General features: G+C 42.4%; 1 protein-coding gene and 1 long non-coding RNA gene across 7 annotated transcripts in view; one reads left to right on the top strand and one right to left on the bottom strand.

Annotated features, from left to right (window-relative positions):
* The window catches only part of PLCL2 (phospholipase C like 2), a 192473-nt gene that overhangs the window by 154577 nt on the left and 14275 nt on the right, over positions 1-23621 (top strand). For all 5 annotated transcript variants that reach the window (XM_059162536.1, XM_059162535.1, XM_059162532.1 and 2 more), the window contains exon 6: positions 19241-19350. In XM_059162536.1, the coding sequence (XP_059018519.1) occupies positions 19241-19350 (110 nt within the window). The remainder of the gene's footprint in view (positions 1-19240; positions 19351-23621) is intronic.
* LOC131824507 (uncharacterized) lies at positions 1798-17050 on the bottom strand. 2 transcript variants are annotated; one of them, XR_009350885.1, is made up of 4 exons: positions 16747-17049; positions 16073-16180; positions 15847-15964; positions 1798-1955 (listed from the first exon to the last, which is right to left on the bottom strand). It is a non-coding gene; the product is annotated as an uncharacterized LOC131824507 (long non-coding RNA). The 2 variants fall into 2 exon arrangements; XR_009350884.1 differs by lacking the exon at positions 1798-1955 and having other exon boundaries at positions 15405-15964; positions 16747-17050.

Below are 23621 nucleotides of genomic sequence, written 5' to 3'. Positions count from 1 at the left end.
AACACACGCACTTACTTTCCCCTCCCTTCTGAACCTCATTAAAATGACGGTTAGGGTTTGTTGGGTTTGTTTTTTGTTTGTTTTGTTTTTTAAGGCATAAGTCCATCAGGACAAAGAAACTGAAAACTACCCGAACAAGTGGCAATTGGCTTAGGTGGTGCAGGAGAGGAGTTGGAGGCTGGCAGCGGGCACTGCATGCAATCTGATTTATACTGCCGGCCTTGCCTACCCTCCTGCCCCCCTACCTGCGCAGAACCTGGGGGCACCAGGTGCCTCTCTGCAGGTTGGGGTGAAGGTGGGGATAAAGAGAGAATCATCTGAGAGGGGAACTAAGGAGCTGTTAGACTGCAGATGCCTGGGAGACAGCATGTGTCCTGACAGCAGAAATGTGAAAATAACAAAATTTTCATCCTTCATTTGGGCAGTTGAGTAGGTAATGTCCAGGAAAAAAAAAATGGAACATTATCATCATATTACTTAGAAATATGGACATAAACACTAAAACAAGAATCAAACAACTAAAGGGGTCGAATATAACTAGTTCTGGAAAGGGGGAATGGGTAACAGTGATTTGGCTCTTTAAACTATGTACATAATATTGATAAAAATTAAATTACTAATAAATCTAAATTTCATTTAAATGACTACATTAAACAACAGAAGAAAGAAGGAAGGAAGGAATCAAGGACCAGAAGCTGTCCCAAGAATCCCTGACTGAGAATGTTCCAGGAGAAGGCATGGGCCACACTCCCCAGGTGTGGGGACAGTATTGAATGATTAGGTGGGGTTTCTGCCAAGGAAACCCGCTGGCATCGTGGGCAGGCCCAGTGCACAGGTGACATCCAGATGCTTGGGTGGGCGACAGCCTAGTTCCTCTTCTGGCAGGAGAATTGATTCTACCCTCTTTTTGAATGACGGGGGAAGATCGGGCTCTAAATGAAAGAAACCCCAGCCCACCCCAGAGTTATTTAAATAGAAGCCCCTTTTCTAAAAGCTCTAAGGGATTCTCATGCATGGTAGGGTCACATCATTACCTAGTGAAGTGGGTTATAAGCTAAATTTCCAAATAATGAAAGCTTTTGTTACCCTTCGTTTTAATCCTTTTAATGGAACACTTTCTATAACAGATTTTGTTATAGAAAATCTTCCTTAAACTTGCTTTACCAAACATAATTTGAACTTTCACGACCGAGGGTCATTTTGAGAGGCATCTGTTATTATCTTCCAGTTTAATGTCCCCCGGTCCCCCAGGAGCCCGTATGTTCCTAGAGGACCCCTAACCCACTCTGCCTGCTCAGATCCTGTTCTAGGGTTAATGGTTTATTCGTTACTTCCATTCAATTTTCACTTCCTACTGCTAATTTGTACTGTATCCGACTGCCTGTTAGTACACCGACGCTTTTTTTCCTTTCTAATTTGCTGCTTCTAGTCTGCTGAGCAGTTGACATCTCCCCCGTGGCCAGGCTTGATAGATTTGTCTCACTAAACGCAGGTGAGAGCCTGACGCACTCCCACTCAGAGAGAACAAGCAGAGCACTGGGCCAGGCCTGCGTGTCCTGCATTTGATTGCTCCTTTTTTTATTTTGCAAACTCCTCGGATCTCAGCATGTTCCTAGGAGCTGGGGTTACCAGAGAAGCAACCTGTCACCATTCGTCACTTGCTTGGCTCACATCAGTGTCTTACCCAACACAGTAAACGTAAAAGCAGCCGTTAAGATTTATCCTAAAAGCACCTCGCAAGTTTGCAAGAGGAGATCTATAACTTCTGTTTTCATTTATGTCAGGGTGTTTCTCACCTGTGTCTGACAGAAGTAAGAGGTTCTTCCCTGGGGATCCATAGACCTGTGTTCTTGTGCCTTGTGTGTACCGTTAGGTTAGTCACTACCCCTCTGTCTCATTTTTCTCCTTCTGAGTGACACTGAAGTATGTGATTCCCTCCTGGTGCCGTGCGGGTTCTGAAATGCAGTGACCTAAGATCAGTCGTCTAATTAGCAATTTTGGAATGGCTTGCTTACAGTTACTTAAAAAGATACAAGATTAAACAAGCAAACAAGCAGCCCCATCCAGTGGCATGGGGCCACTTAAGTTGCAGCCGCTCCACGTGAGTTTCAAGCGGGGAAGTTAATGCCTAACATTGAAGGTGCAGAGTGACCTCTCTGAGTGGGAGACATGGACCTGGAGGCAGATCGCAGAAGTCCTCCAGGACGCTCTGCATCTGTACTCTTCTTAAAGAACAGAGATTGAATTGACAGATCCTCCCCCAGCCACTTCATTTAGCTCAGTTAGTGAAGGCATGGGAACCCAGGAAGTTGCAAGTCTGCCCCACCTGCCCTTTTGTTCCCCCAGAAGAAACCTTCATTGCTGATCAGGGAGACTAAAGAGAATGATCACAAAGGTGACATCTAGGCCCAATTCAGGGCAAAAAAAATTCAGAATAAGCACCTGGTACCTAGAATCCTCTGCCTTACCACACTTTGCCATCTCCTGTGCCTGCCACCCAGTCGCATTTTAAGATCCCCACAACCACCATCTTACTAACAGAATTCCTCCTAAGTGTGGTGTGAATCTCCTGGGGATGCTTGTTTTAAATGTTGTCCCTTTGCCTCACCACCAACAGTGAATCTGAGGGGATAGAGCTCAGGAATTTGCACCTGAATGAGGACCTTCAGGTTTTTGAGAACCTCTCTTTGGAGGGTGGAGTGGAGCAGGCCTGCTCTGGGGTTCACACTCCACAAAGGGAGAAAAACTCTTCAGACACAGACATGTACTTGGTCGTGTAATTGGTTGGCAGCCAAGTTGTCTTCTCCAGGGGTGGATCCCCTTTTCCTAACATCCCTTTCGTGGGTGAAAGTTCTCCACAAATGAAGGGGAGGGAATTTGGTGGGGATGCTTGACCTTCCTGAGATACCTGTCTTGTGAGCAAATCCTAAAGCTATGCTTTCTTGTCACTTCTTCCTCCCTCCTCCTTTGTAAACCCACAGAGTCTAAAAGCATCACTTTTCATTTAAAAAGGAACTCTCTGGGTCATCTCCATAGGAAAGGGGTCAGGCTGCTGTCAATTCTGGCACTCCTATACACTTTTTTTGTTTGTTTGTTTTGCTACTGTTCTATTATACTCATTTATTAAAGCTTAGAAGAACCACAATTCAAATAAAGTCCACAAATAAATCATCTTTCTCAGACAAATACCAGAAGCTTATATATATATGTGTACACCTAATTGATATCTTTGGGTCTAAAATAAATAGTTCCGATGATCTCTAAGGCTTTTTCAGCTCTGAAATTTTATGGTCTACAAGTCTCATAATATAATAGAAATAAGGCATTGTAGTGAGTAAAAATGAACAAATGCGTTCTAAGAATATTTAAACAATATTTAGAGATATGTCTTCTTACAGGAATAAGGAGTTTAAAGCAACTTTAATTAACCTGTATTCTTTCATTACAGGTCAGTCAGTGCCATGACCTGTGTCATTATACATGTTAACATAGGATAGGAAGAACACAGTTATGCATTTGCAAAATGTGTTCAATGACAAGATATGCTTATTATTTATTAAAGCTGCAAAAAAAATTAATAATAATGAAAGGACTTGAAGGAATGCAGGATCCATGGAGGCAGAACAGAAGGAACAGGGCTTTCTATGTGGGCCCAAGTGTAGAAGGCCTCGTTACCGAGCTGTGCTTTCTGCACAAATGAAATATATTGCCCTGGTTTAAGGGAAGTACTTGCTTCTGGAAGCAGCAGAAATTAGGTTTGGAAATAGAACTTGCTTCAAATGATGGAAGCCTTTTAATTCAAGGATTAAGTATTTGGGGTTGCCTTTCTAGACCAGCACTTCTCAAAACTTGATTCAAGGAATACTGGTCACGCTCCTCAGCAAAGGATCTCATCATCAACTTTTCATAACAATCTTACTCCCCTTTGGAAATTCTCAGGATACATTACCGTGCTAAATATCCTCCAGTTTAACTCAGTGTGTCCTGAACTTATATTCTTATAAAGCCCTTGTTTCAAGTTCTGAATGCTTTAGGAAACTGCTGTAGGTGGTGGGGGTGCAAAATAGTTTGGGACAGGCTTGGGGACTCATTGATTGACTCATCTCTGCCCTTTGCCCTCCACATTCAGAAGCTCCTCCCAGCAAAGGAATGTGGATGCTTGCAGTGTGAGAACAGGAAGGAGTTGACCGTGAAGACCTGTGTCAGGTCTGGTGAGCATGATCACAGTAGGGCGTCACTGCTATAACAAATACCACAGACAGCACTGTTTATAAACAACAGAAATGTATTTCCCGCAGATCTAGGGGCTGGGGAGTTTCAGATTATCATGCCAGCAGATTTGATAGGTGGCGGGTGAAGGTCCAGTTCCTGGTTGGTAAGTAGCACCTTCATGCTGCGTCCACACGTGGTGGGAGGGTCTAGGGAACTCTCTGGGATCCCTTTCCTAAGGATACTAATCCCATTCATGAAGGTTCTACCCTCACGACCTAAGCACCTCCCCAAAGTCTCACTTCCTAATACCATCACACTGGACTTTAGAATTACAAAATATAAATTCGGAGGAAGACACAAACATGCAGACCTTAGCAGATAGTCCAGTGAAAAAAGCTAGTAAGCTGTTGAAGCAACTATAATGAGGCTTGGGATGGAGTCAGGCTTGCAGACAGAACTGGTGTATCCATATGGAAGAGTTACTTGCTTGGATGAGTTCTCTAAGGAACAAGGGGTTGGGAGGAAATACTGAAAATCCAGGGACATGATTATGAACCTCTAATTCAGTACTGGTTATTTTACTTTAACCTCAAGTCGTAAAAGCATTCCTAGCACACCTGATACCAAGCAGTTGGCTTACTGTGTTTTCTTGCAACTTGAATATAAACTCCTTGGGGCAGGAGTTTACTTATCTCATATCCCAAACTCCAACAGCAGTGCCCAGCATTCAGCAAATATATGTTGAGTTGTATTAAATGTTGAATGCTGCACTCATTCGATCATTCTTATTCACCAGACACTTACAAGGTCCTTACTCCCAGTGCGACAGAAGCTGGGACTTTGTTCCCTGTTCCCAGGGGACTTGGGCAGAAGTTCCAGAGACAGGCCTGTAAAGAGAGCCCCACTGCACAGCGTACTTCACACGGTAGCAAGAGGGCACGCCCTCCACAGCACCCCCTGCGATCAACTCCATCCTGGGTGATCAGCGAACCAGATCTCAGAACAGCAGCTTAGTCCTGCAAGTGGTTTTTCTGGGAATTTTAGGTCAGGACAGAAATTCCAAACAGGCAGGCAGGAGGGCATGTGCAGGGTGACACAGGACGGCCCATGCCAGCAGTGGCCGTGACAAAGGCAGGAGCAGCAACTGTGGTTGGAGGTACGGGCAGGGACAGTACAAACCCGGAAGCCTGGACATAACCTTGAACGGCAAGGAAAAACTTGATATATCAGTACTGCATAAAAAGAATTCTATATAGCAAAAACTATCAGAAGCAAAGTTGCAGCAAAAACTACAAACAGAAAAAATGTAAGCGATACATAAAACAAAGGACTAATACCCCTGCTTTGTGAGGAACTCCTCAAATCAGTAAGAAAAAGGCCAACAACCTGATATTCTTTGCAAAGAATTTGAACATAGTGCGTGATAACAGAACCCAGAAGACTGAAAACAAAATGAAAAGATGTTAGGCCTCATTCGTCAAAGGTGTAGAGCTGTTCCAGGTACGGGGAATATAGCCATGAATAAAAAGTCTACACCCCTGCCTTCGTGAAGCCGAGATCTAGTTGTGGAAGACAGAAAAGAAACGAAAAGCAAATAGATAAAACATTTAGGTGTCAGGGGGTGGTGAGTGTTTCATAAACAAGAGGCAGAGAAGGGTAGAGAACATGCCAGGAGAGCAGGCAGGGTGGCGTTTTAAAGTCCTCACTGAAGTGCTCAGTGACTTCTGATGGGAACATGATTGGAAGTGGAGAGCAAGCTTTCCACACATCTGGGAAAGGGATGATGATCCCGGGAAGAGGGGCTCTGGAGGCAGAGGCCTTGATGTGAGGGCGGTCCCTGTATCAGTGGAGGAATTAGTAGCCAGTGTGGCTGCAGTGTCTGCAGGACAGGGAGGGATGGGGGGGAGGGAGGGAGGGTAGGAACCAGCACGGACAATGAGCCAGAGCTAACAGGAGGCCAGACACATGGGCTGGCTTTGTTCTCAGTGAGGTGGGTCCGAGCGGATGACTTGAGGATAAGGCGTGGGGGCAAGAACAGCAGCCAGAAGACCGTTCAGGAAGCTTTTGCAGCAATCCAGCCCCGTCTGGTTATGGTTTGATGGGTGGTAGTTGGGTGGAATGAGGCAAAATGGTTAGATGCTGGATATTCGGCTATATTCTGGATATGTAGATTGGATGTGGGTGGGAGGGAAGAAAGAGGGAAGTGAGTATGACTGCAGGATTGAGGGCTGGGAAGTAGACACGCTCTTCACTGAGGTGGGAGGACTGAGCAGGAGAGGCTTGAGAGGGAAGGGCAAGGATTTGGTTTGAACCGGGTAAGTTATGCTTAGTTGGATTCCACGTCTAAAGTTCAGTTGAGGGGTCCAGACTGGAGGTAATGAGTTTGGAATCCATAAGCACAAAGTGATCTTTTAAGCCTGGAGTCCGTCGTCATCTAAGAAGTGACTGGGTGGCGAAGACGGAGCCCTGGCCCTCCACCATTTAGGTGTTGGTGGGAGGGATGCCTGTGGAAGACCAAGCACAGGAGGTGGATGCAGCCAGACAGGCAGGAGGAGAACACTGTGATCTTCTAGAAGCTGAGTAAATGAGGTATTTTAAGGAGATTCCACTTTTCACGCATCAGATCCAAACATTCATATCCAAGACTGCAAATTGATGAGGCTAGAGGGGAAAATGATACCTGTCACCTTGTTGGGGGTCCACACCTGGGGAGGGCTGTATGGCAGTAAATGTCAGATTTACAAGTTAGGTACACGTTGAACCAACAATTCCATTCTTTCAGAGTTTATTCTACAGACAGGATCACATACTTGAGGAAGGACAATGTGTATAGAATTTTCTTTGCAACACTGAGAACAGGCTAAATGTTACCCTAAGGGCCCTCGTTAGATACATTCTGATAAATCCACATAATAGAACACTATGCTAGCATAAAAAAGAATAAAATCTAAATCTGTATATACATACATTCTCCTGCCCCCAAAGGTGCTATGGATTACACATGCACAAGGAAGATCTTATAAATACGTATAGGTTAAATCTCTATATATAGTTTTCAAAGTCAAACAGTGTGTGCTGTTTGCTAACATTTGTTTTAAAAGGTGGGGTAGGAGAATAGGGCCCTGTGTGCTTGTGAGGGTGTGAGTCTGTCTGGGAGGATTCGCAAGGGGGAGTCGACAGCAGTTGCCTGATGGGGTGGGAGCAAGAAGACTGGCGGCTGGGGAAAGGAGAGAACTCTGTGTGCCAGTTTAGACTTTATAAATTGCTGAGTCATATCACAGTAATATCTGTTCAAAAATTTAGATAAGAAGAGGTACAAAAAGCAAGGGAGGCACAGACAAGGTAAGGTGAGGAGGCCCGCTGTGCCGTGGTGATCGTGTCACACTGAGCTAGAGAGACAGGATCCAATTTAAGAGTGGCAATCCAAGTAAAGGTGTCCTAGGTTTAAAAAGAAACTAATCTTTGAGATAATTGGGGTGAAGAAGGCCTTTTTAGTTCTCAGCAGAAAGAAATGGGGAGGGTCCTGCTAACCGCCTCATGGCTTCTGTGACCCCAGCCCGAGTGCTTCATGTGGCCGCATGGTAAGGATGGTGGCCCGGCACTTGGATTCCACACAGGCCTGAAAGTTATGCAACTTCCTCTCACCTCGGTTTACCCAGATGGAGCAGGCTGGCAGAGGAAGGAAAACCTCCCTCGTGCAATTCATTCACAAAGTATGCCGCTGTGGATGTGGCATTCCGGGGATCTTGTCATCCATCTGGGTTTCAGGGATATATTTAAGAGACCTGGTTTATCGATCCCACCTCATGTGGAACGGGATTTAACAGCTCAGAAATCCATCTTAAAATGATTTGGCTTTTGTTAATGCCAAGATTGGAAAGAAGGCCAAGAAAAAGAGACTACCAACTGGAACTGTATGAAAAATAATTAGGCATTTCCATGTCTCTGTGGGGATTATGGTGTAAAGGCCCACGTGTTAGCAGCACACACAAACTTCAGGCCCCTGGAGTCTGGGGACAGAGCATAGAGTTTACAAGGCTCTGCATTTTAACAGGTGCTATAATTAAATTAGTTGGAAAAAAATATCCGATAACTGTATTTTGTGTTCAAGATACTTTGATGTGCCACAAGGCACGTGCAGAACGTGCTTATTAAGGTACTTTTAATACCGCTGATAAATCATCCTCTTGAACGAGGTCCCAGATAGACCTGTGTTATATGGTATTCCATCTTCCAGGAAATATCTCACTATACCCAACTTGGGAAATTTGAGATAAAATATAAATATATATTTCTTTTTTCGCCATTTGAAAGATTTTGCACTTTGCTTATGGTTTCTATTTTCAATACATAAAAAAATATTTTTGCATTGGCTGTGTTTGTGATAAAAGTTTTTTAGGGTAGCAAAGTAAATTTTCAGTTAAAAAACTAATCTTTAAGTATATAAGTTTAAGGGGTGCCTGGGTGGCTCAGTGGTTTAAAGCCTCTGCCTTCAGCTCAGGTCATGATCCCAGGGTCCTGGGATTGAGCCCTACATCGGGCTTTCCACTCAGCGGGGAACCTGCTTCCTCTTCTCTCTCTCTCTCTGCCTGCCTCTCTGCCTACTTGTGATCCCTGTCTGTCAAATAAATAAATAAAATCTTAAAAAAATAAGTATATAAGTTTAAGATCAATATGTCTCTCTAAGTATTTTTTTAATTGTATTTGTTTCTAAAAATATTTAGCCTTGCACTACATGGTGTATTTTACAGTCATATCATTTAAATCAGTAGAGAAAATCCCAACCAGAATGTTTGAAAGGTCATCTGCTTTATGTTTGGCAAGAAGAAATGGCATTCATTTTAATCGAAGAGGAAGTGATTCCATGTTTCTTGAGTCTCCCTTCCCTTCCAAGCAAAAGCCTCTTTTTCATATCTTAGTTATTTATTGTATGTTTCATATATTTTCACATTTCTATTTTACTTTTATGGCTGTTTGGCTTTCATCTAAGTTTATCTGTGATAGGAAGCAGGAAACTTAATAGAAGCTCCAGTGTGCCCTATTCTTTGCAGTTTTAGTAACGTGCTCAGTTAACTTAATTGTATCATCCTGGAAAATTTATATATATTTATTAATTTTTATAAAACACACTTAATCTGTCAGTTTTACGTTTTATTTTTAGTCATAAAGCTTTAAGCCCTTCCCAAAGGAAACTCTTAAAAATATTTATAAAGTATTTTGAAATAATAATTGGAAAATTATATGAAACCAATGCCTATGTGAACAAAAAATTTTAGCTGTTTAGATTTTCAAGAGATGACATGGAAAGAAATGACAAATTCCCAAAATTAGTTCTTAACATTTAAAAAAAAGACAAATCATAGGGGTGCCTGGGTGGCTCAGTGGGTTAAAGCCTCTGCCTTCGGCTCAGGTCATGATCCCAGGGTCCTGGGATCGAGCCCCGCATTAGGCTCTCTGTTGCACGAGGAGTCTGCTTCCTCCTCTCTCTCTGCCTGCCTCTCTGCCTACCTGTGATCTCTGTCAAGTGAATAAATAAAATCTTAAAATAAAAAAAAAAAAAACTTTAAAAATAAACAATCAAAAAAAAAAAAAAAAAACCCAAAACCCAAATCATATACTTTTGTGTGGCCAGACCAATTTTTTAAATTTAATATTATAGCTAAAAATGGAAAGATTAAATGATTTATTGAGTTAAAGGTGAGTAGAACTTTATGTATTTGGAGAACAGTGAGTGAACTCTAATTTTGACATCTCAGAATATTACAGAATTCTGTAAAATGTCCATGTTGCTGTGGTGGAAAACTCAGTACACCCTATAGAACTGACTGGAAAGGTGAAGCAGGTGTTTAAACTAAAAGGGTGGCATGGGCATCACTGTTTTAGACCACAGTTTACTGTGAACTAGCATTGTACTTAAAAAGATAAAATTGATAAGAATATCCCTTGTATTTAATGTTTGATATGAATGTAAATAGAAAACTATTAAGAAAATAGGTTTGTATTTAATGTATAAATGAAGAAAACTAAGTTATTTGGCCTTTGAAATGATCAGGAAGTGGTCTTATTTAAAAATGGTGTTGCTGTGGCACCCCGCTGGCTCGGCCAGTGGAGCGTGTGACTCTTGGTCTCTGGGTCATGAGTTCGAGCCCCAAGTTGGGTGTAGAGATACATTAAGAATAAAATCTTTGAACATGGACACTTGACCCTATTTTTTGTTCATATGGCCTATGTCTTCCATTCCCTTAGACCAGGATGGAACTAAACTCTCACAGAAGTCATCTGAGTATGGGTTTTCCCTTTGTCCTTTCTCTGCTGCTGGATCACCAGCTCTTCACTTCCTTAATTCTCAAGTTCATTACCACCAAGGAATTCGAGCAGATTTTCTTCTTGGTTAACATTCAAGAAAAATAATTCACATCTTTTCCCTGGAAACAGAAACCTGGGGTCATGGAGTCAGGGGAACCTGACTGTAGGTTCTTTGGCACAGAGTAGCCAGGGCTCAAAGACAATCCTTTTGGCAAAAGAGCTGTAACAGTGGGCCCGGCCAGGGCTGTGCATGAGACATGACCATTCTCTCTGCTTTCTGGCTCATTTCCCCCAGGCTTTTGTCCATGTTCGCATGCACTTCATTGGGTTTGCGTAACAGATGCTCACAGTCTGCAAACTTTAATGCCTTTATACACACCATGTATTTTGACTATTGAATAGTATAGCCCATTGCAATTGGATAGCGTGTCACCCTTTTCAAAAGACAGTTTATCTAGTTGCTACTGGTTTTCAAGTGAAGTTTCCTAAAACTTACAAAGATTTCCATTTCTTTGGCCAGAATTAACTGTTATCTCTTGTCTTACTTGGGTGGCAACATCCTGGTAGAATCAAGGAATCCTGTTTCCTTCCCCTACCTTCGTAGTTGCCCCCACATGTTGTAAATGTTTGTTAGGCCACACTTTCTTTGAGGCTCTTATACTGCCATTTAGTGTAAATCAGACAAGGAAATGGGACATAACCTATAGGAAAAATACAAGATACTGTGAATAGCAAAACATAGCCCTAAAATACACAGATTTATGAATAAACTGTGTTGGTGGCATATTTGGAAGGTACTGGAAACCTACAGGGAAATGCAACCTGTTCCTGAAAGAAGAAAATTATCCCACTTCTTTTTCCCTCCTTATTATTGGCCTGGCTTCTATTTTTGAACCCAGAGATTGTTTTCACGGTGGGGATTCTTGTCACTAAACTGTGGTAGGCCTGCATGCAAGAGCCCGCGACCCCTCCCTTCTCCTCAGCCCCGGTCTGGGGGCTCTCTCCAAGTCCACCGCCACGCTCAGGCCACAGAAGCTAAGAGCTGTGTTTTGTAAGAACATTAGAACTCTTTGGTCTTATATCTGCAATTTTGAAACCACCAAATAATGATTTTGCAGATGATCACAAAAGAAATTTTCTCAGGATCAAAAAAATTCTCATTATTTTCAGAAGCATGTAGGATTTTTGTTTTTCAGTTTGTTTGTTTTTTTTTTAACCTATAATTCATCAATGAGAAGTACTGTGTTTTAGAGCTAAAAAGCCCTCTCTTTCACCGGCTAATGCCCCAGGTGAATATACAGTTTGCATAGAAAGCCTCCTTGGTGTGCCTCTTCCCACGGCTAGCAGGACTGTGCGCGGGGACAGCCCTCCATTGTGTCTGTGGAGGGAGCGACAGCTGCAGTGCTCTATTCTTTCTACTTTCTCAGAAGCTGGTTTGGGGGATTCTGCATCTGCTTACCCTTTTAAGAATCCTAAAGGCAGGGCGTCTAGGTGACTCAGTTGTTAAGCTTCTGCCTTCGGGGCTCAGGTCATGATCCCAGGATGCTGGGATCAAGCCCCACATCGCATAGGGCTCCCTGCTCAGCAGGAAGCCTGCTTCTTCCCTCCCACTGCCCCTGCTTGTGTTCTCTCTCTCTCTCTTGCCGTGTCTCTGTCAAGTAAATAACTACAATCTTAAAAAAAAAAAAAAAAGGGAATCGTAAAGGCTTCACTTGGAGCTAAAAGCTGGCTCTGAGGGCTGCCTCTAAACACTGCACCTATGTAAATGGACAGTCCCTTCCTAGATCGCAGGGACTTTCACTCTAAAATACAGGTAATACACCAGGCAGATAAAAGACACGCTGCTGGGGCACCTGGGTGGCTCAGTGGGTTAAGCCGCTGCCTTCGGCTCAGGTCATGATCTCAGGATCCTGGGATCGAGTCCCGCATCGGGCTCTCTGCTCAGCAGGGAGCCTGCTTCCCTTCCTCTCTCCCTGCCTGCCTCTCTGTCTACTTGTAATTTCTCTCTGTCAAATAAATAAATCTTTAAAAAAAAAAAAAAAAAAAGACACGCTGCTAACTGGTAAACGAGGAACGTGCAAATATGTCTGGTATTTAGTCTGTGTAACTGCATGTCAGTTTGGTTAATAGTGTAGTTAGTAGGAAGGCAGGATGTAGGGCTGAGCTGTGCAGGCTAACACAAGAATAGCTGGCAGAAGAGGCCTGGTCCCCTTTCTAAACAAAGGCATCCTGAGGCCCAGCCAGCCTGCGGCGGGTACAGTTGAGCTGGGAGGTGGGGGTGGGCTGGTGTATCTTGCCTCCCTAGTTCCGCCCGCCCCCTACCTGCCTGCTGGGGAGAGAGTTAAGCAGAGAGCCTCTCTTAAATCAGCATCCAGGGTTCTTACCGGTTCATTTAGAACATTAAGGTAGCAGAGATCAAGAGCAGGAAATGGGCAAGGGCTCCCTGTCCACCTTACTATGTAGCTTTCCAATGGAATTGCTTACAATTGCACAGTAAGGTTCAAGGGCGATCAGCGCTACCTAGGACATATTTATTATCTGCTCCTTTTCTATTCGGTCACCTAAGTCAAAAACACCGAGTGAATTTACTCAGGGTTTCAGAAATTTAAATTTGTCTGATTTTTTATTTTTCAGTTACTTTGTAAGATGAAACAATCCAGTCTTAAATGATCAGTTGGTTGTAATTTATTCAGTAGAATTTGACATTTTAATACATAGACTGTAGATGCCTCCTAAATCTCCCATGCATGGTGTCTGTTTCCTAGTACAAAAGTCCTGCTTTGATAGTTTTCCTACAGAGTTTATTTTGGCCTCAATTTAAAAAGCAGCTGTTGTTATGTATTCTCACATCATCATTTTATTGCTGTTGCCCTGTTTGCTATCCTGATGCCTCTAAACTCAGCCATTGTGTTCTAGAACAAATCTATAAATATTTCTTGATGAAAGAGTTGCCAGTGAGTTGATAATATGAGCACTAGTTCCCTTACCTCAGATTGTTCCCCATACTTCTCGAAATCTCGTTTTTTGCAGTGATCAGTAACGGGTCTAAGCACTGGGTTTTAGTAGAGCTCAACCCTGCATATAGTCAAATGACCTACACATGGTGTATGATCAATAAACGTTATTCTCTGACTGATTGCCCACCCCAGGCTCTTTCAGGTGCTAGTTAACACCCATCTCCACCCCCCTCAAACTCTAATTGAAGAAAAAGCATTTTAAAACAAAAACAACTTGGCTCCCTTGTGGGGGTTGGGGCAGGGGTGAGAGAAGTGCTAACTTAGTCTCAAAAGTTTTGCTTATTAGATTTTCACCAGCTGCTTTAAATCTCACTCTGCTTTTTAGACAGAATGGTATAACTTACGGACGGAGAAGAGGTATATATATAAGTGGTATCTTAGTAAGTTAAACACTTTCTCATTGGCTCATGTTTCTTTGCTGAAAATAATGTGGAAAATAGGGAGAAAGTTACTTAACATCTAAACTAGACAAGTTCTTTATACTCAATGTTGACAGAAAGAACCAAAAAGACCTCCTGTGACATGTTAGTGTAGATTTCCTGATAATTTAATATCGAGGGACTAATGCAATTTGCATCTAATATAATTAGATTTCCTTGTTATGTATGGGCTGACCCAGTTCGAACACATAATCTCATTTGCTGTCCCTCTGTATTCCCTTAGAACTGGGTCAGTGCCTGTGCATTCGCCCTTACAGTGCTCTACCTCACGGCATAGTTATTGGATATGCATAACCATAGCATGAGCTCACAGTAAGGGTAGGGACTCTAGGGACTCTTGATTAGAAATAAGACCTGGTAGGGGCTCCTGGGTGGCTCAGTCATTAAGCTTCTGCCTTCCACTCAGGTCATGATCTCAGGGTCCTGGGATTGAGCCCCACAGCTGGCTCCCTGCTCAGTGGGAAGCCTGCTTCTCCCTCCCCCACTTCCCCTGCTTGTGTTCCCTCTCTCACTGTGTTTCTCTCCATAAAATAAATAAGTAAAATCTTAAAAAAAAAAAAAAGAAGGAAGTCATGGTAGTTGGAAAAACCATGGGACATTGGGCTCGAACAAACCAGTATTCAAATCCTTCTTTCCCATTTCCTTGGGAAAGTGCTGTAGCCTCTCTCCAAGTTTCCTGTATAATACATGTAAAGCACCTGGCCAGTTGCCTTTCACTTCCCTCAGCTGTGTGCCCTTAGTCCTTGCCCTGGGCTTTTGCATATCACAGGGAAGCAAGTGAAAGGTACAGTCATGTTCTATGGGCCAAGGTCAGAATCCTCTGATTTCCTTAAAATCAACATATGCTTTGAATCAGTAGATTAGCAGGTGTTTGCAAATATCCGTCTACAAGTTATTAATATAAAAAATTTCTTAAAGAAACCGTTGTGTTGTGCAGCAAGCTGAATAATGAATTATATAACAGTAGGACTGATCGTCTTGGCTGCTCTTTAAAGTTTTGGGTTACATATATATATGTATAAATATATGCATATATATTTTTTGGTCAGGTTTTATGTTTTTAACACAATTTTTCCAGTTTTCTCACCTTTTTTGCATGCATTTTTTTAAAGATTTTATTTATTTATTTGACAGGCAGAGAGGCAGGCAGAGAGAGAGGAGGAAGCAGGCTCCCTGCTGAGCAGAGAGCCCAATGCTGGGCTTGATCCCAGGACTCTGGGATCATGACCTGAGCCTAAAGTAGAAGCTTTAACCCACTGAGCCACCCAGGAGCCCCCTTTGCATGCATTTTTTTTTTTTTAAGATTTTATTTATTTATTTATTTGTTTGAGAGAGAGAGCACACACAGGCTGACAGAGTGGCAAGCAGAGGCAGAGGGAGAAAAGGCTCCCTGCCTCTCCCTGCCAGGACCCTGGGATCATGACCTGAGCTGTAGGCAGCTGCTTAACCCACTGAGCCACCCAGGCGTCCCTTTGCATGCATTTTTAAAAGAATTTCATTACTAATACATTTAGTACTTCTGTATGGACTTTTATTGGACTACTGATATTTCAAGAGGGGAGAGAAGAGGGAGTCATGTCATCTCACTTTTCAGTAAACATATAAAATATGAGATTTTTAGACACAGCCATGTATTCAGCTATTCTTATTTCTTTACACGTTTCCCTGTTTCTTCCTTATCGATATCGTTTTTTTTTTTTTCATCATTTTAACTGTGTTTTTTCTTCCTTGAGTCCTCAGTCCTTCTCAGGGCAGCCCATCCTTTTACTGCCTCTGGCCCTGGGTTCTTCTTTCCTGCAGAAAGCTGCTAAAAATTGAGGTAGATGTTTGTCTAAGCTCAGCACTCCCTCAGAAACCACACAGTTGTTTACCTTCTTGTTATGGAGAGCTTCTCCCCCAGCAGTTCTCCATTATCTCTTCTCTCTCCTGAGTTCCAGTGACGAGTTCCATCTGCCATCCTCAGTGATGCTTATAAGCCTGCATCGCCTCCTGATGAACAGAATAGAAATACTGAGTGTTCGTGGCCCTTCCTGAAATCCAGATCTTGCCTTAGTCCAGTTAAATCTTAACAGAAGAGCCAGCACATCAAGGTCTCACCACTCAGTCTTCACCGGGCCATGTTCTCAGAAGTGGGTCTGAGTCATCACAGCACTCTCCAGGAGTCTCCCAGATGTGGCCAGGGGAAGTGTGCACGTACTCACATGCCTGCAATTAAAGGCTCTCGCAAAAAAAACCCCTGTAGATTTCTTCCTACTCATAGTCAGTTTGTGTGTGTGTGTGTGCAGTATGCTAAGCCAAGAAGAACTAGATAGAGGGTATACAGCCCACTGTCTGCGCCTGGTCACCAGCGTTGTGGGGGTGGGGTTTAGTTGATCAAATTGGGAATGTTCTCTGGTACCATCACTGGCAAAAGAGAAGTTGGAGAAAAAGGGAGTGGTTAGTGTGGAACTTTTCTAAACAGTGCAATGAATTTTACTGTTCATTCTTGAAACCAGTTATGTTGTTAAGCCTTTAGTAAGACAGGAATTGAAACCATTGTTCCTATTCAGTGAGGGGGAAAAAAAGAAGAAAAAAGATGAAATTGGCAGCTTTTACTGTATTTATCATATGTGTCAGCTTTAGCTTACTGTTTAAAGACACTGAGAGATGAGTTGCTGTCAATCACAGTATAAAGAGTTGCTCTGAAATGGTGTTGCATAGAAAGGGAGTTAGAAATTGGAATGCCCAACTGAGCAGTAAGCTTACACAGAGGAACACAGGAAATGTCTTACAAAGATTATGACTGCTCCACATTATTTGTAACAGCAAATGCTCTTGAAACAACCCAGTGTTCATCAGGAGGGGACTGGTTAAATAAATCATCCACTCAAGGAGTCCATAAGCTGTTAAAAAAAAAAAGTGAGGATGAGCTCTCCAGGCTGACATGGAGTGATCTCTATCCACTATGTACCAAGGTACAGAACAGTGTATTTCTGAGCAGTGTACAGAAAACAAAAAGCCAAGTACAGAAGAAAGAGAAAGTACACAAGAAAGGGAAGTTTATGAATATACATACACTGTTGTTTTTATATTAAAAAAAAATTATTTATAGGGGCTCCTGGGTGGCTCAGTGGGTTAATTATCCTGGCTCATTATCCCAGGGTCCTGGGATCCAGCCCAGCATTGAGCTCTCTGCTCAGCAGGGAGCCTGCTTCCCCCACCCCACCCCAACTGCCTCTCTGCCTACTTGTGATCTCTCTGTCAAGTAATTTTTAAAAATCTTTTAAAAAATTATTTATATATTTAAAAAACCAATCAATCAATTAATTAATTAAATTTATTTGTCAGGGAGAGCACAAGCAGGGGCAGCAGCAGGCAGAGGGAGAAGCAAGCTCCCTGCTGAGCAAGGAGCCCCATGTGGGGCTGGATTCCAGCCCCCTGGGATCATGACCTGAGGTGAAAGCAGACTCTTAATTGACTGAGCCAGTCATTCCCCACAGCTGCTTGTATTTTCAAGGAGAAACAATACAGGAGAAAGTAAATTAAAAACTACCAAAAATGTGTAGGGGAAGGGAGGGATCTGGATGCAAGACACCAGGAGGAAGCAAGACTTACCTGAGCACACTCTGATAGGAGGTTTGGCTTTGGAATCATGTATAAAGCTTTGACATAATCGCATAGTCGTAAAACAGATTACATCCAAAAAAGCACTTCCCTATCACACACAGAGAGGATGAAAAAGAAGAACAAAACAAAAGCTAAATGAACCTAATTGGACTTTGTTAGTGACATAACGACGTGGAGAAAAAAATTATTCTGACTTACCTTAGAAGACAATATTCTTACTATACATTCTTAACAAGATGCTCTCTGAGGACCCTCCCCCTCCCCCCAAATGCAGATTTTAAGTCATATTCAGCAGTCTCACTACTAATAGGTTAGGAATTAAGATTTTCCACCTAAGAGATATAAAATAAGCATAAAATTTTTAAAAACATATGTAAAAACCTCATACCCTTAAATTTGAATTAAAATCTTAGCAGGGCCCCTGGGTGGTGCTATGGGTTGAGCAACAAACTCTTGGCTTTAGCTCAGGTCATGATCTCAGGGTCCTGGGATCCAGCCCTGCATTGGGTTCCACGCTCAGCAGGGAATCCGCTTAAAAGATTCTCTTTCCCTTTGTCTGTCCCTCCACCCCTGCCCTCCCCACGTGCTCTCCCCATCTCTCAAATAAATAATCTTTAAAAAAAAAAAAAAAAAGCATTAGCAAGATGTTATTCTTCCCTTTAAAAAAAAAAAAAAAAAGAAAGAAAGAAATGTGTCTGAGATCTGTCCAATGAAAAGGCCTAAAAAATAATGAAAACTCAGTAAAGATAGGCACTCCTAACACCCAGATTGTAGTATATAAATATCACTCCCCAGTAAAAGAACCCTGAGGTCCTCCAAGAAATGCCTGGCTCCAGGGCCAGGGTGGAAAACATACTCAGTAAGTCTAGAACATCTTGTGCCAAAAGGCTGATGAGTCATTTCAAAAGGACATAGGAACCAATCTGAAGGGTCCCCATTGGCCAGAGTGGGATCATTGACTGCAGTTTAATATATAAAATTCCATAGGTTGTCATGGTACTAAAGCAGCAAATGAACCATCATAGCACTCCTGCATTATTGCATTGTTGTTGCATCAGGCGCTTTTTTGAGACTATTTTGAATGGCAATAGGGAACGTTCATTTGATTATGTAAATTATATTAAAGAGTCATAATGGGAATGCAGAGAGCCAGTTCAGGGCCTTTGTCCCAGTCTACTCCCCTTCAGGAAGGCTTGGTGTCTGACCTCAGACTGACACTCTCCGTGACAGGAAGGGCATTACTTTGCATTCATTTCATCACCAATTGCCAAGATGGCATCCACAGAGCTGAAATCTTCCTCCTGAGGTTCTGAAGACCTGGGTTCTAGTCCCAGCTCTTCCTCTTGATTCCGCCACAGCCATCCATCTCTCACCCTTGCCGAGCCTCAGATTACTCATCTCTAAAATAAGAATGAGAACGCTTTTATGTGCCTTGTTCTCCCTTCCAGACCATGAGGAGTGACTGCTGACTCTAAGATGTTTCCGCCTTGCTGAGACCATGAATTGTCAGTGTTTCCCCTCAATTACTACACTCTTAAAGAGACACATTTATGAAATTCCACTGGAGACTGGAATCTTTGAGCTCTACCTAGAAAAATAAGCGTTGCCCGTTCATCAGCACAGGTTGGACTTGGAAGTAAAATGCTTTGTTTCTTTCAGCCATGGAATTCCACGAACACTTACACAGCATCGGAACCAAGGAAGGTCTGAAGGAACGGAAACTACAAAAAGCAGTGGAGAGCTTTACCTGGAATATCACCATCTTAAAGGTATGTGGCCAAGCTGTTTCTGATGCTGGTGACACTGCAGCCTTGCTCAGCACGTTTCCTCCTTTAAGTAGAACAGGCCTTGCCTTGTATCAGCCACTGAGGCGATAGCATGGTCACTGCCATCCAGTGAGAACTCAGCCCTCAGGGGAGCCTGCAGACACAGCCCCTGGGCGGTGCGGTGCGGCTTGGAGAGAGCACAGCGGACTCCGGTGGTTGGCACATTGTGGATTCTGCCGGGAAGGGAGAGGACCTTGGCTTCTACCCTTAAAACATTGTCAAGTTTATAAATGCCAGTTGCTATCTGTGAAATAGTGTGATTATAGAGGGATGATTGGGAATTTAGATTCTAATTACTCAGATGTCATTTAATACTTCCAAGTATAATCACAACCTTAATATTTATATGATCCTGGACAAAGTGAGAAAGACTTTTGTGGGGCATAATTAAAAGAAATATGTAAAGGAATTGCCATTCGACAGAAAATTTGCTTTAGAAGCCATCTGTCGGTCTTCCTGCCTCCTCCCCTCCCTCTCCTTCACTTCCTTCCTTCCTCAGCATGACCATCTTTATAAGGTTCAGTATTTTTTATTGTAAAAGTAATACATTATAGTTGAAACTGTCAAAAATAGAAATATGCAAAGATGGACATGGTCCCACCGTTCAGAGGCGACTGCCATATGCCTTGTGCTGTACACTCTCCCTGTCTTTTTCTCTGTGCTGTGTATCAGGTGACATGGTTTTTTTTTTTTTTTTTTTTTTTTGACAGACAGAGATCACAAGTAGGCAGAGAGGCAGACAGAGAGAGAGAGAGAGAGAGAGAGAGAGAGAAGCAGGCTTCCTGCGGAGCAGAGAGCCCGATGCGGGGCTCGATCCCAGGACCCTGAGATCATGACCCGAGCCGAAGGCAGCAGCCCAAACCACTGAGCCACCCAGGCGCCCCGGTGACATGGTTTTTAAAAGGAGGCTATGTATGTACCTTGAAGCCTTTGTTAAGTTTTGTCCCAGTGGTCTTTACTTTTCTTCTTCTCCATGTTTGGGAATTTGAATAATCATAACACAGAAACATTATTTCACTCTGGATCTTGGACAGCTAAATCTAAAATTACTCTCTGGTAGTCACCCTCCAAAGTTTCTGCTCCCTTGAAGCCAAAACTATAAGGACATTCTCACTGCTGCCTCTTTTAATTTCCTTGTTCCTCCTCAAGTTAAGAGATGCATCCCTGCAGCAGACAATGGCTTTCTGATTTGATTTAAGAGAAAGTCACCCTTCCAAAGCTACCCAACTTGCATTTTCTCATGTTAAACCTCTACTTGTTTATATAATTAAAATCATTTTCTTGACTTCTTAAAACAGTTCCCTTCCTTCACATGTGCTTTCTTTTGTAAGCTTTCAAAAGGTTAATCATAAGGTTAACTTTGATAGTTTGCAATTTAGTAAACAGCAGATAGAAGAATTTACAAGGAAAAGGAATTTAGTTGTATAACTTGCTGACTCATTCCCACCCAGAAGTGGGGGTACACAACAAATTTCCGACAAATCTCAGTAGCACAGTAGTTTAAGCCCTGTGATAGAACAAATGCTCGTGTTGCTTTTATTTATAGGCAAAACCAGACTTACAGACCAGACCCTTCACCTGTCAACTGTCCTCGCTACTTGTTTGAGGTCTGGGAACCAGAAGCCTGAGTATTACTTGGGAGCTTGTTAAAAAATACAGACTCCCAAGCCCCACCCTGGGTCTACTGAATCAGAATATGCATTTTTACAAGATCCCGGGGGATTCTCGTGCACATTCAAGTCTGAGACGCACTTGGCTAAGAGCCACCGAAAATGGGAGCCTGGCACACACATTAATGAGAAACAGCTGACATAAAGTAATATACCAGATTTTAGAAATAAGTAATTGAACCAAATAGCTACGTCGAGAAAACCCATTTTCTTTTGACTTATGTCCAGGACAGAGAATTAACACCTCAGACTTGCATTCACATGGAAACTAATGTATAGGACAGGGTAAAGGATCTTTTTAGAATTTCCAGCATATTTGTTCTAGATGGTGTTTGAGTGTGGTAGAAGCTGAGTGAGGAATGCGAAAGAACCGGAGAGATCTATGTATCGTTTCCATATAATGGAAGGGCTTTTTCCACCCCTGGGTGATTCACAACTTTTAACTTTGTTTAGGAGAATCAGTGACCCCTTGGATGTGAATTTGGGTCTGAGTTGAGATACTAACCTTTTCCTGGCAGGAGGGAATCAGATCCTTTGTATTCCTCTGACCACTTGTTCTTCGTGGTAAGCTAGGAGAGGTGGTGGCCCTCCGAGGCTATGCATGGTGGGCAGTAGGCAGCCGTGACCTCATGGTGGACCCAGAGGCTAGGGGAAGGTTTCAGATGACACTGGGTATAGAGAGAAAAGGAGAAGAAGTGCGGGGAGACATGTCCAGGGAGTCCTGGAGCTGTGAGGCCAAACAGGAACTTCCTGTAGTGCTTAAAAATGCAGCCTCCTGAGCCCCACCTCAGAAGCTGGGTCAGAATCTCTAGGGACAGAACTTGGAATCTGCTTGTTTAACAAGTTCCTTGGGGGATTCTGAGGCATCCTTAAAAAATTGGGAGTACTTCTGCTCTAGAACGAAATTGAAAGTTATCTTCCTCCACTCATTTGAACAATGAAGAAGGCGGGTGACCGATCATCCTGGGACGTAGGACTTCCTGTGTGTAAATCAGGACAGACCTGGGCAAACCAGAAGATGATGGTCACCCAGCGTGGGAGCCTCCTGCTGTAAACTCCTTTAATATAGGGACGTGCCTCCCAGTTTTTATGAATTTTTGCTTGCTTTGTTTAGTTTTGCAATTTTAAGAATTACTTTAAAAATACAAAAATGAATAAAGAAGAAATGTCAGCTCTGATCACCACACCCAGAGTTATCTACTATAGACATGTTAGCATATTTACTTCCAGACACTTTTTATTTTGAATAGAAATCATTCATTTGTTTTTGTAAATGCATTTTCATTTATATGAAGCCTTTTTTAATGTAGAAAAGATAGAAGTTTTAAAATGACCTCAAGTCCTCTGAGAAATAACTATTAAGTGTAGGTGACCTTGGGGCACCTGGGTGGCTCAGTTAAGTGTCTGCCTTCGGCTCGGGTCATGATCCCAGGGTCCAGGGATTGAGCCCCACATCGGACTTCCTGCTCATCGGGGAGCCTGCTTCTCCCTTTTCCTCTGCCTGCTGCTCTGCCTACTTGTGCTCTCTCTCTGTCAAATAAATAAATTTTTTTAAAAAAATTTAAATATGTGACCTTATTTTAGGAACCATTTTAGATGCATATGGATGGATGGATGGAGATACATATTATTGATTCTGAATCATACTTCTTTTTTCTATTTCTGATATCTTCTAAATTGGCATGTATCTTCTAGTCCATGGTATCTGTACACTATACTCTAGTTTGTTGGCAGTGATTTTCTTTCTTAATAGAACCTCTGAAAAGAACTGATATCTCAGATATTATGAAATAAGGTACGCTAATAGAATCCTACTAGGATCGCTTTTTAATTTTTAAAAAAATACTAAATTTTACTTAATTTAAAAGAAGAAAAGTAAACCATAAAGAACTTAAATGAATTTCTATTTATAGGAAATAATTATCTCTCACAGTAAAGCTTGTTCAGCGATTCATTTAGCTTCTTTCCTTTACCATAATGCTTTGCATATTCATCCAAGTTGAGGTGTGTTTCAGCAATCCATTTCTTTTCATTGATGAACAGTATTCTGTTTGCTGGCCATGGGACCCTTTGTTCATACACTTACTAGCTGATGGGCGTTTGGGTTGTTTCCAGTTTCTAGCTCTCGTGACTAAAGCCACAGGAAGCATTCCCAAGCAGGTCTTTGTGTGAACATGTGCTCATTTTCTCGTATAAATATGAGTGCAGTTGCCGGATCATATGGTTAAATGTATGTCAGACTTTATAGGAAATTGCCAAACCACTTTCCAAACTGGCCCATGTAGTATTCCCCCAGCAGCGTTGTGAGAGTTCTAATTATCCCACATCCATGTCAACATTTGCTATTGTCAGTTTAGCCAGTATACGGCATGTGTAGAGGTAGAGCATCTTTTTGTTTGGATTTTTTTTTTTTTTTTTGGCCTTTTAAAAGAATTATAATGGGCCTTAGTCTTATTTTCATCATGTTTCTTCTCCTTTGGGTTTCTTGAGATTCTTCCACTTGTGGATTTATAGTGTCCATCAAATTTGGAGAATTTTTAGCCA

This window comes from Mustela lutreola, chromosome 2 (genome assembly GCF_030435805.1).
Source record: "Mustela lutreola isolate mMusLut2 chromosome 2, mMusLut2.pri, whole genome shotgun sequence".
Classification (NCBI taxonomy): Eukaryota; Metazoa; Chordata; class Mammalia; order Carnivora; family Mustelidae; genus Mustela; species Mustela lutreola.
This window is presented reverse-complemented; position numbering and strand designations above follow the sequence as displayed.